We start from the raw sequence: 13,236 nt of genomic DNA, 5'->3' as shown, positions 1-13,236 counted from the left end.
CTTTCCTTCGCTCTGATTTCACTGGCTCTCTTTTGTTAATTTTGCAGATGAGGTGTTGTCTGAAAATTTCCTAGACTACAAAAATCGCGGGGTAAATGGCTCTCACCGAGGTCAGATTATCTGGAAGATTGATGCCAGCTCTTACTTCGTAGAACGTAAGTATTTCATAGTGCTATTACATCATACTTCAGTGAAAACAGGAAGAGCTGAGCTCCCACGCTACATGGGTGTTTTTGAGAAAATTTAATATGTGTGGCAAATAAAACTATGCTTCATGAATAACAGAAGTTACTACTGAAAGGATGCAGTGGGTGAAATTGCATCTATAACTCTGTATATGTTGGTGTTATTAAGCACGAACATCTCATAACATGAGAGGGTTTCAGAACAGGTGCTAAATACTTCTGTGTTTGGAGAAAAACTATTTTCAAGTTCATTTATATTTATTTAACATCAAAATTATTAAATCTGCTGGAGCTTTTATTCTTGTTTTAGTATTCTGTAGTTTGGATCAGTTTCTGGCAAATCTTCAATCCCTTTCTTGGAGTTTTTGTGGTGTGTGTGTTATTCTGAATAACCATTCCCGAGGCAATCTCAGGGAAGTATTTTTTTAAAGGGAATTAATTCCATATTGCATTTGCTGAGCTCACTGCATAACAAACCATTGATGCTCAATAAACTATGTGCTTGGGTTGTGAAAATTATGTGCTCAAGCATAGTAAAGGTGAATCTTTCATTGTTGCGTCCGTGCCTGATGGCGTCATACTTAACACGTGTTGCATGTGCTGCTGTAAGGAGTTCAAAATGTAGATTAATAAAGGTGCTCCAAACAGGTTGTGTTGTGTGACAACTGGCTGCAAAGGAAAACGAAACATTGTTAAAACAAAGCACTGCTTGATAGGAAGTTAACTGGGATAACTGGAACAATTTTCTGGAAGACTTAAGGAAGGTTACTTTAAACCATTTGTGAGCAACCTGTGACAGAGGTTTTGAATATTTAAAACTGTGGTTTCAAAATGGATTACAGAGCATACTGTGGGGGTCCCTGGAAATTTATTGGGGGTTCCTCAATGAGGAAGTCTGCTGTGAAGGACAAGTTTCTTGGAAAGATTGATTTCTTGCCTCTACTACTAGTCTTCCTCTGCAAGGGTGAGGACCAACAAGCTCTATGTACAGAGTGTGTCAACCAAAAAAATCCTCAGAATTATTGGCAGCATGCAGGGTTTTGATGGCTGACATGCAAAGCTTCCTTGGTAGACAATGGAAAATAGATTCCGTTCACTGGCCTAAGCTAAATAGTTTCACAGATTATGGACTATAAGAACCAAGTTGCAATGTGCCAGAAACTCCAGTGAGATTTCTGTACCAGTTCTGTCTGCTTCTAACACAGCTGCATTCTAGTTGTGCCATCAGGGTGGGGCAGCTACACAGCAGGAGGTATCTGACTAGGGTGTCTGATTAGGGTGTGTCAATTTTAGGGTACAAAACTTAATTTTTGCACATTTCTTTAGTGAGGGGTCTTAAAAATGTGTTTATGGTATCAGGAATTCAAATCTGCTTTTATTTTTGTAATTGGACAAAAATTTAGCTTGGAAGCCTACACTTGACAAAGAAGCACAAAAACTGTGTTTAAAAACCAAAGAATTTTAACTTTGCCTTCTGAAAATGTCAGGTAATAATAAAACAAAAGGCCTGTATTTAAAAACTGTGGGAATGTTAAGGATAGTAGGAGAGGATATATTGATAGTAGGAGAGGATATATTGATAAATTACACACACAAAATAGCACAAACAAATGTGTGCATTGGGATAAAATCACATTACAATGTTAATAAAGGACTTCTGGGAAATTGCGAGCTGGAAATCTGGAGAACTGAAGATTGGAAAAATGAGAAACTGAAATTGACAGATTCACCCATCCCTAACTTGCATGGTAGAAGAGGCATTATCAAGTTGCATAGTGATACAGATATGAAAGCTCTGGACTTTGGATGAACTAGGTTTTCTTTTTTGTTTACTCAGATATTCTCTTCTGTAATTGATTGTTAATTCAGTTAACTCTAAGGGGAGTTCTGCCATATGCTTTTCTTTCATCCTATTATCCGTATGATTTCATTATCTACGTACTTTCTTAAATGAACCCCCTCCTTTATTTTGTATGGAGCATGCTCTTCTGGCTTCTGAATCTGCTTCCTAGCAGCCTCTAATTCTTACTCAGGACAGTAAGTCCTTCCATATTAATTGTCAGTTGGGGAGTGGTGCACTGGTATGTTACAGGTGGGGCTCTTTGGTCTGTGTTTATTATGCCCCCCCAATTCATTGGGATAAAATCCATTCTATAGCCATAGCCTTTTGAGATTTTGTACCATCTTTGTCTTTCTAACAGATACTCTCTGCCTCCAAGCAGCTCCACAAAAGGCAGAAACGCCAAAGCATAGCTTTCATAGAATTGTACAGTTGGAAGAGACCACAAGGGTCTTCTAGTCCAACCCTCTACAATGCAGGAATCTTTTGCCCAATGTGGGGCTCAAACCCACGACCCTGAGATGAAGAGTATCATGCCCTACTGACTGAGTTATTCCAGGTCATAAATAGTTCCATTTCCCTGCTAGGAGAAGCGACACCTGTTGAGCATGTGCTATCAAGAAACAGAAGGTGGTAGGCCTCTTTGTTTTCTCTAACCAGTGTGGTGTAGTGGTTAAGAGCAGAGGACTCGTAATCTGGTGAACCGGGTTCGATTCCCTGCTCCTCCACATGCAGTTGCTGGGTGACCTTGGGCTAGTCACACTTCTTTGACGTCCCTCAGCCTCACTCACCTCACAGAGTGTTTGCTGTGGGGGAGGAAGGGAAAGGAGATTGTTTGAGACTCCTTAAAGGTAAAGGTAAAGGTACCCCTGGCCATTAGGTCTAGTCGCGGACGACTCTGGGGTTGTGCGCTCATCTCACTCTATAGGCCGAGGGAGCCGGCGTTTGTCCGCAGACAGCTTCCGGGTCATGTGGCCAGCATGACTAAGCCACTTCTGGCAAACCAGAGCAGCGCACGGAAATGCCGTTTACCTTCCCGCCGGAGCGGTACCTATTCATCTACTTGCACTTTGACATGCTTTCAAACTGCTAGGTGGGCAGGAGCTGGGACCAAGCAATGGGAGCTCACCCCGTCGCGGGGATTCGAACCACCGACCTTCCAATCGGCAAGCCCTAGGCTCTGTGGTTTAACCGACAGTGCCACCCGTGTCCCTTGAGACTCCTTGGGGTAGTGATAAAGTGGGATATCAAATCCAAACTACTCCTCCTCTAACTGTGTTCATGGTTCCTCTTGCCGCAACTCCCAGTGTGGATTCCAGTGTAGATGTGGCTACCTTGGATTCCACTAGGACTGTCAAATACAGAATTCCCAACATAAAAGAAGCCTGCAATATTTGCATATCTTGCAGTCATGGCCTTGATTATCCATGTGGCAGTGTGGACTTGTAAGTAGGGATGCTTGAGGATTTCAGGCTTTGAGAATAAAATGATCCATTCTTCTCAAATTAATGCATAGTTAGGAAATCCACTGGATTTTGCACTGATTTGAATGGTGCAAGGCAATTTTTGGCTATTGTAACATCTCAGAATACTACATTGGAAAGTGTACATCTTTGAATGTGCCTTGTAAATACATATTTTGAAAGGATTAATGTCAATTTGCAAGAGTAATGTTAATACAAGAATGGAGTGGAGTGGAATTATGGGTAAAAACATGCAAATGTTATATGAATCAGAAACAGAGTTGCTCATCCCTTGTATACTGTGAGGAGATTTATTGATCAGATACTTAGTGAACAGTGATACTCTGCCTGATCTATTCAGATCATAATTAAATTCCACCAGCTTTTACATATGATACTTGAAAATAATTATTTTATACAAATTATACTATTTTCCATTCTGGATTTACTGATAATTTACGGCAATGCAAATAAGTAGGAGAACTGAGCCCACTGTCTTCCAAAGAACAAAAGACTTGAGAGTAAGAAAGTTTGTGCTGGGTTTCAGTTGAGCTTTTAATAATCCATGAGTCGCATTTCCCTAGGTGTCAGGAAACAGGCAGCTGAAGGGCCAGGGCCGGGCATGCTGGGAATTTTAAACTGCATATTTCTTTTAAGGTAATTCAACTTCTTCCACTCATGGGAAAGTATAAGAATTTGGAATTATCCCTTCTCTTTTTTGTACAACCATGACTTAGGCAGAGTGGGATAAAGATTCACAACATCTAAGAATACGGAAAATATATGCTTTCAAAGCATTTTCTTAAAAAATGCTGGCTTGAAAGTTTGAGCATGCATCCTTTGTGACTGAGTTAGAAGGCCATGAAAACTGGGTTAATAAAGGGATCCTTGGCAGTTGCAAACTCTTCCCCAATTACTTACTTACTCTGGATGCCATATGATGTTCAGTTGAATTCAAACTTCTGTGGTAGCTGGGAAATTTCATAAAGCACTTTTGAAAAATAGACATTGAAAATCCCACTTTAAACTATGCAATGGCTTCAGATGGACTTGGGATTAATCTTATTTGCTATGAAACTATACGAAGCTAACTTCTTCAGGCCTGGGGCCATATTCCTCCATGAGCTATTGGTGGGCAGGGCAGAGGTAAAAGTGGATAAAGCGACAGGCATTGACTCCTACCTGTGTACAGTAGGCTGCATCCCAGCCACACAAAGGTTAGAGGTTACCACAGATACACACACCTCTCTCCATCTTCCATCCAGGCAAACAAGAGATATTATCCCATTTCAGCGACGCATTCCAATGGAGAGTCAGACTTACGATGGAAGGTGCTTGTCAACAATCTCCAGATCAGAGATTGTTACTTGGTTGATGAATGAATAGATGCAGCTTCCATGGTTACGGTGAGCTTTCATCAGCTTATGCCAGGACATTAATTTGATTCATTCAGTTTCTCATGGAGCTTTCCACCAGCTGGTAATTTCTATGTGGGAGGAAAAAATATGCTGTAGAAGAGTTCTATTTTCTGCTGTCTAATTATTGCTAATAGGAGTTACACCAGTACAACGTCACCACACTATTCTCACACTCTTCAAATGCAATGTTCTGGGAACAAACGAAACACAACATTTCATGGAAACCAGTAGTGTGATAATTACAGTACAGTGGTACCTCGGCCTACATACGCTTCAGGTTACATATGCTTCAGGTTACAGACTCCGCTAACCCAGAAATAGTACCTCAGGTTAAGAACTTCACTTCAGGATGAGAACAGAAATCGGGCAGCAGCGGGAGGCCCCATTAACTAAAATGGTGCTTCAGATTAAGAACAGTTTCAGGTTAAGAATGGACCTCCGGAACGAATTAAGTACTTAACCCGAGGTACCACTGTAGAGGCTTGTATGTATTTGGGTCAATTGGTTCCTGTCTTGGATAATGTGGTTTCTCTTTAACCTATGGTGGAGGTGTACAGAGGACTTCCAAACTATCCAGAAGTCAGTAATAGAATTCTTTTTAAAAAGTCTGACAGAACAGTCAGAAACACCAGAGGGAAGTGAAGGGAGGCTCAAATGCAAAATGTACCTGGCATGTCCTAAATAAATGAGCACTTGTAGAAATAGTTGAACAATGTGAATAAGCTGTGGGAAGTTCTGTCTTTAGAGCTGCTATGGTTAACCAGCCTAATTTCAAAGAACACAAAGGCCAGTTCACATAGGGCAAACCAACGCAGATGAGCTCCAGTACCAAGTGTTGGTTTGTATTAATGGATCATCACTGCACTAAGGTTACATATCAAATTTTCACTGTGCATAACTTACATAAAAAATGTAAGTCCACCTCTCCTTTTCAACTGCTAGCCACCAAATGTTGAGTAAGCAAGTGATAATAGGACACTGTCTTATACCAAGTCAGACCATTGGTCCATCTTGTCATTGGCATCCATCTGTCTCACAATGGACAGCACCTCCAGGGGTGAAGTCAAATTGCTTCATTAGCAGTGCTGAAATGATCTCCCCGGAGCACAAGCCTGGTCAGTGCGTATGGAGGTCCTGAGCTGTCCAGACAACAAGACCCCACTCTTGGCCTTGCTAATGCAGTCCAAAGGAAAGCAGAGCAAAATGTTTGGCATCAGCTACATTGCAGGAGTTGCCAGAAGGAGGTGTACCAGGCGCCATCTAACCATGTTAGGATCTCATACCAAGAACTAACTTAGTTGGTCTTTAAGGTGCTACTGGAAGGAATTTTATTTTTTTTGTTGTTTTGACTATGGCAGACCAACACAGCTACCTATCTTTACATGTTAGGATCTGTGTAGGGTTTACTCCTTAGTCTTTTCTTATCCCAAAGATATCCCGCAAGGCAGTAGAGGTTTAAGATCAGAGTTTTCCTTCTCCTAGGTGGGCTACCTTTCCAGGTTGACGAGCCCCATCTGCCCCTCACTTCCCTCTACAGCACATGCTGATACCACCTTCTTGATGTTGGACCCACTATTGGTCCCATCCGTTCAATCCACTTGAGCCTATCTTCACATGCAGGGGAAGTCCCTAAGTCACTGAGGGTTTGAGACCCATCATCTACCATCACTTGGTCTATTATCTTCATGGACTGGTAGCAGCTCGCCAGAGTTTGTGGAAGGGGTACTTCCCAGTCCTACCTCAACATATCAGGGAATGAACCTCAGTATGCAAAATGTTAGCTCTACCACCAAGCTCCAGTGCGAGGTTGCGTAACTCTAATTGTTGGGTTGTTTTTTTTAACATTTGCTTTCCTCCCTGCCCCTGCAGTATGAGGCATTTCTGCTTTCTTAAGCCACCGTTTATTTCATATTATGCTGAAAATGCATGATAATTAAACAGTTTGATTGCTCCTTTTTAAAAAAAAACCAACCCCAAGAACATGACACCATAAATAACCATTTACACAGAGACCATTTTATCACCAGACACTTATAACTAGAATGAAGAACAGGGTACATATTTTTGCAGAAAGAAAGGAGCAACCCATGCATTGCATATTATTTATTAATATAAATATAGTTATTTTCAGAGCTAAAAACTAAAGGCTCTTGATTCTCTTCTCTATTTTGCATCTAAAATGAAAAAACCCAAGGTGTGCTTTAGCCATTTTACTACCAAACTCTAGGATCTGTCCTAAGTGTTTTTTCTTCCCTTGAGTGCTTGAGAAACCCTGAAGTAAGATGACTTGAGACATCCTGATAGAGATTGTCCAAAACAAGTGAATTGTTCACAAAACTAAGATGAGGTATTTTGTACTACTGATGCTCAATAGGGAAGTCAGAGCATTTATGTTCTCACAAGTTAGATTCAGATAATTCTAAGAATTCATTACTGTTATTGCCACAAGAGTATTTATCTGAACAAAAAAAACCACAATATTGGTAGCTTTTTGACCACTCCAATGCAATCAGATTTAATCAGAAGCTATAAGAGTCAACAAATGACTCTATGATAAAAGACTGGAAGATGCAGTAAGTTCTGAAAAACTGCTTAGACCTCTCATTTGAATTCCCCAGCTACACAGCTCTGAAACATCTGTCTTCTCAAATGGAGCATTCCCTGTTGCCATGGAAATATTAGGCTAAAAATACCATAAGATGTGTAGTTGACATAAAAGAAATGCATGCATATTGATTCTGAATGTGGGATAAATATTCAGTGATTAATAGAGCTGGCCTCATTTTTGTGTATGTGTTTAAATTTTATTATCTGAGATTGCATAATGTTGAATTTAGTGAATGTGGCTTTTGATATGATTCATCAAGTCCAAAGCTACCCACCTTTCCTGAGAAATCTGTCCAATATGCTAATCAATAAAATACATCATTCTTCTAGTATTAATACACAGGAGTAAAAGATTATGCCTGGAGCCAAATTAAGACTGTCTGCATGCACTCTAAATAGACCTCTGTTATTATACTGCATGTGTCACCCGTGTGGTGCCTGCAGGTATATAATGCTCATAGAGGCTTTCCTTCCTTGGTGCCTGTGGCGTTTGCCTCCTAGGATGGGTCATAAGGAAAGATTTAAAATAGGTGTGATGTGATTGGCCAGTGAGAATGCAAGGGGGGAATAAATGTTAGAGTGGGAGGTTTTGAAAGTCAGTTGAGGTTGAGTTGAGGTTTGGGAGTTGAAGAAGGAAGAGGGAGGAATAGGCAGTGGGTTGGTAGAGTTGTATTGTGAGAGAGTGAGAGAAATTGTTAGGTGGAGTCAGATAGATAGTTGGAATAATCAGTTTGAAGTTGTTAAGAACTAAGATTAAGAAACTGTCAAGAAAAAACTAACTGAAACCATAAGCTTGTTCCTGCATTTAAAAATAAACTTGATTATTTGTTAATGTTAACAACCGTGTGTCCCCGTGAGATATGGAGTGGTGGCAGCGGAAAAAGGAATCGCAGTGGCGGCACAGGGTCAATAGACCGTCAAACGTCCGGGGGCCCTGTGTGTGATCGCCACAGTGACCACAGAATCCCTTCCCAGCATTGAAATTAGGCTTGAGAGAAGCATGCTATTGTAGCCAGAATATTGTTGCCATGTGTGTTTGGTTGCTTGGTATGTGTGGTGTCCATGGCAGTTTTTTCAGTTTGCAAATGTGCCCAAAGGCCCCAAAATTCAGGGCCCATGTACTACTTACCATTGTGGGGTAGGGGTGAGGATTAATCAGTGTTTTAGCACATAAACTCTGTTTGAACCAGGGCAGAGTTGAAACTATTCCCAGTTTTTCACACAGTATTTGAAAGGACCAAAAACTCATTCCCTTTTGGTCTTTCTTGCAAAAATGTTCATTTATTTGTTTCGGTTGCTCTGTGCCCATTTGCCCTCAGATGTCCTTTATGTAGCCCAAGCCAACCGATTGTGTTGATCAACATGATTTGATTGCCAATGTCTGGTGGCATCATCATGTCAGATATAGAGTTGTGGGATATCATTCTATTTATTTTGCAGTTCCTATTAAGATGTTATAGCCAGTGTGATGTTTTCAGAAATGGTGCCAAAGAAACAGCAACCAAACAAAACAGTGAAGCTAAACCGCATTGAAATATTCACACACAACCTGTTTTTTATTAAAATGAGAAAAAAGTTAATCTACTGAAATGCACTGTTTATTTCAACCTTTAAAATCAAAACTGGTGAAAACTCTGTACTTCCTTGTTTCCACCTATCTGGTGCTAATGATTTGAAGCACCCTTTTAAAGGTGCTTCTTTTAAAGACATCTGAAGGCAGCCCTGCTTAGGGAAGTTTTTAATGTGTGACATTTTAATGTATTTTTAATCTTTGTTGGAAGCCGCCCAGAGTGGCTGGGGAGACCCAGCCAAATGGGTGGGGTACAAATAATAAATTATTATTATATTATGATTATTTCCCTAGGGGTCTCTTTTTCTTCCAGTTACAATATACATGATGAAAAACCAAATGCATCAGAGTTTATATGCTTAGAATGTGGGTTTCCAAGCTACATTATTAATGCGATACATAATATAGGTGAGTGAGTGAGTGAATGTTTATTATTATGGCAAACAGCCAGCATACTTAATATAAGTGTGTTTTTAAGCATTGGTGAGACAGGTACTGGCCTCTGAAGTGAACCCCAGGGGGAGTTCCACACATGGTCCTTTAGATCTGAATAAATCTTAGCTCTGAAATATCCTAAGAAAATGATGAGCAGTCAGATAAGGGCTAAATGGAAAGAAAGAAGTAATTTAATCACACAGTAGTGATCAGTGTCAGTGTCCACTGTAATTAAGGAATGTGAAACAGTAATCTGATCATACTGTATTATCACAAGGTTGAGTACAGTGCTGATTTAATTTATGGGGCCTCTATATTGGGCAGTAATCAAGCCAAAATGCAGCGATTTTTCTTTTCAATTTAATTCCCTGTTTGCACAGATACACAAATTACTTCCCAATGGTTTTCCTGTCTTCAGTTTTTTAAAACCATTTGACCAATCAGTGTTTGCTAATAAATGCAAATGTAGCTTAATTTCCTTGTTTGACAAAATTGGTTATAAAGCAACTTTTTGTGGTTATATTTCATCTTTACATTATTTGCAAGGAAATGCTTAGCTAAGGATGAATCAACTTGTTTCGTAATTGAGCAGGCAATGCCATAAAGTAAATTTCAACCTTATTTTGATACTCTCCACTGTTCATCAAACCTTCCTTAACAGATTTGTAGGGAAACACTCAACAGTAAATATGTGGGGTATGTTTTCAGATAAAATCAGTTTTAGCTGTTCCATGAATAGAAGTTTGAGAGGATTTGATAATCCAGGATGGGAAACTGGCTTAATCTTGGCATTGCTGCTTTTTATATTGAAGATAATAAATCCACCCCTTCTAGGGAAAGTTAAGCTTCTAAAGCCAAGCTAACCTTGAAGAGCAGAAAGGATTATAAAGAACAAGTGAAATTCAGAGTGAAAGGATATTTATCTTGAAGAAGAGAGCTAAAAGAAAAAGGGGTAGTACAGTGGTACTTTGGTTCCCAAACGCTGAAAACCCGAAAGTAAGTTTTCCGGTTTTCAAACATTTTTCGAAGCCAAACATCCAATGCAGCTGTCAGCTATTGTTTCCTGGGCACCTTCACCAATCAGAAGCCATGCCTTGGTTTTCAAACATTTCGGAAGTCAAATGGACTTCCGGAATGGATTAAGTTTGAGAACCAAGGTACCACTGTATTTGGCGCTTTTGGTTTTGCTATTTTGCGCTTTTGTTTTTGAGGCTTTTTCGGGAATTTGTTTTTGTGACTGTGTGGAACCCAGTTCAGCTGATTGATTGCTTGATTGTGAGACTGCGGAAATGGATAAAAGTCCTCCCTCCAAACAATGACTATCATCAAAGCAAGTAAGAAAAAAAATATTACCGTATTTTTCGCTCCATAAGACACACTTTTTTCCTCGTAAAAAGTAAGGGGAAATGTGAGTGAATGGCGCTGCGCAGAGAGGTAGAGCTGCGCAGCGCCCCTTCAGCGAAGCGGGAGAAGGAACAGAGCCCCTTCTGTTCCTCCTCCCGCTTCGCAGCGATGCCCCTGTCCTGGAAGCCGGAGGAGGAACAGAAGGGACTCCTTCTGTTCCTTCTCCAGCTTCGCTGAAGGGGCGCTGCGCAGTTCTCCCTCTCAGAGAGGGAGAACTGCGCAGCGCCCCTTCAGCGACGCGCCTGTCCTGGCTTCTGCCTTAGCCCTGCGCAGCCTCTTCGGGCAGGGGGAGCCTTCATCCCGCTGCCCTGAAGAGGCTTGGCTTGGTTATCCCAGAAGCCAGAACAGCCACATGGTATCCCAGAAGTCAGATCCCTCTTGCTGTTCTGGCTTCTGGGATTCAGAATATTTTTTTCTTGTTTTCCTCCTCCCAAAACTAGGTGCGCCTTATGGTCTGGTGCGTCTTTTGGAGCGAAAAATACGGTAATTTTAATTTTCATCATCTGCAATACTGTCTTATTTATTTTATAGTACAGTACATTGATTATTGTTTTCATTTTATGGATCAGTGGTCTTGTTAGAGAGTAAAATTCATGTTAAATTGCTGTTTTAGGGGTTGTTTTTAATGTCTGGGATGGATTAATCCATTTGGCATTACTTTCTATGGGAAAGCGTGCCTTGGTTTTGAAATGCTTTGGTTTTGGAATGGACTTCCGGAACAGACTAAGTTTGAGAACCAAGGTACTACTGTATATGAATAGTTCTAGGAACTGATTTTACCTGAATGTGGGAATTTTTTACCTAGTGCCATGGAAGAAGATCCCCAGTGAATCATTTTACATAGTGTAGCTAGAGATCAGCCATTGTGTCCACAGATGGACTTCCTGTTTTGCTTATATCTAGCAAAGAATAGCACTGGCAAAAAGGAAGATATTCAGATTTGCACAGGAATGGGTTGTCATTGTGCCGCCATCCATGCACGATACAGTTTCAGTAGTAAAAGAAGAAGAAGAAGCCAGATTTGCCGTGAGCCTGAAATATGAAGCTGAAACATCCCAGGCAAAGCAGTATTAAAGTGCCAACAAAACTTCTTTCACACACAGATTCCCTTCTTTTTTCCTTATTCTTTTTGCAATACTAAATGCATTGCAGGTTGTAAAATGACCTGATATCTTCTTGATATTTTAGAAATTGTTGGGTTGGCATGATAACTGATATACACACAAGTGCTTTGACATTACATCATCTCTAGGGAGCTGGATGGATTTGCTAACACAACTTCTGTCAGCACTAATGGAAAAGAGAAAATGACCTTGGTTACCTGATCTAGTGAACTCTTACTGCCAAGAGAAAAATGGCAGCCATAAATTTTCCACAAGGAATTAAGCTACTCTGGGGTTTGAACCAAGGACTTCAGGAATGGAGGCTGGGATCAAGTTTGGTGAGCCACAATAGTGTGGCACACAAAGGAGAACTGACAACTGTGAGTGTTTGACAGTTTGAAGCCACTTGGTTGGCCAAGCCTGATACTAGGACCCTCGTCCTGAGTTTTGCTTGGCTAGCAGAGCAGTAATTTCTGCTTCCTCTTCTTCAGGTTCCTGCTCAGGCTTAGGGAACCTGAGCCAGAGAACATACTTGCTGTGTCTAGATTCAGGTATGGATTCCTTTGTCCAAACCCTTATAGTAGCCAACATTTATTTGGGACCTATAAATAGGGCACTCAGAATGAACAAAAACATAGAATCATAGAATCATAGAATCATAGAGTTGGAAGAGACCACAAGGGCCATCAAGTCCAACCCCCTGCCAAGCAGGAAACACCATCAGAGCACTCCTGACATATGGTTGTCAAGCCTCTGCTTAAAGACCTCCAAAGAAGGAGACTCCACCACACTCCTTGGCAGCAAATTCCACTGTCGAACAGCTCTTACTGTCAGGAAGTTCTTCCTAATGTTTAGGTGGAATCTTCTTTCTTGTAGTTTGGATCCATTGCTCCGTGTCCGCTTCTCTGGAGCAGCAGAAAACAACCTTTCTCCCCCCTCTATGTGACATCCTTTTATATATTTGAACATGGCTATCATATCACCCCTTAACCTCCTCTTCTCCAGGCTAAACATGCCCAGCTCCCTTAGCCGTTCCTCATAAGGCATCGTTTCCAGGCCTTTGACCATTTTGGTTGCCCTCCTCTGGACACGTTCTAGATTGTCAGTGTCCTTCTTGAACTGTGGTGCCCAGAACTGGACACAGTACTCCAGGTGAGGTCTGACCAGAGCAGAATACAGTGGCACTATTACTTCCCTTGATCTAGATGCTA

General features: G+C 40.9%; 1 protein-coding gene across 8 annotated transcripts in view; it reads left to right on the top strand.

Annotated features, from left to right (window-relative positions):
• Positions 1–13,236, top strand: part of HECW1 (HECT, C2 and WW domain containing E3 ubiquitin protein ligase 1) — a 188,021-nt gene that overhangs the window by 86,953 nt on the left and 87,832 nt on the right. For all 8 annotated transcript variants that reach the window (XM_083577560.1, XM_083577557.1, XM_083577563.1 and 5 more), the window contains one exon: positions 48–155. In XM_083577560.1, the coding sequence (XP_083433686.1) occupies positions 48–155 (108 nt within the window). The remainder of the gene's footprint in view (positions 1–47; positions 156–13,236) is intronic.

Source organism: Podarcis filfolensis (genome assembly GCF_964270895.1).
Source record: "Podarcis filfolensis genome assembly, chromosome: 12".
Taxonomy (NCBI): Eukaryota; Metazoa; Chordata; class Lepidosauria; order Squamata; family Lacertidae; genus Podarcis; species Podarcis filfolensis.
This window is presented reverse-complemented; position numbering and strand designations above follow the sequence as displayed.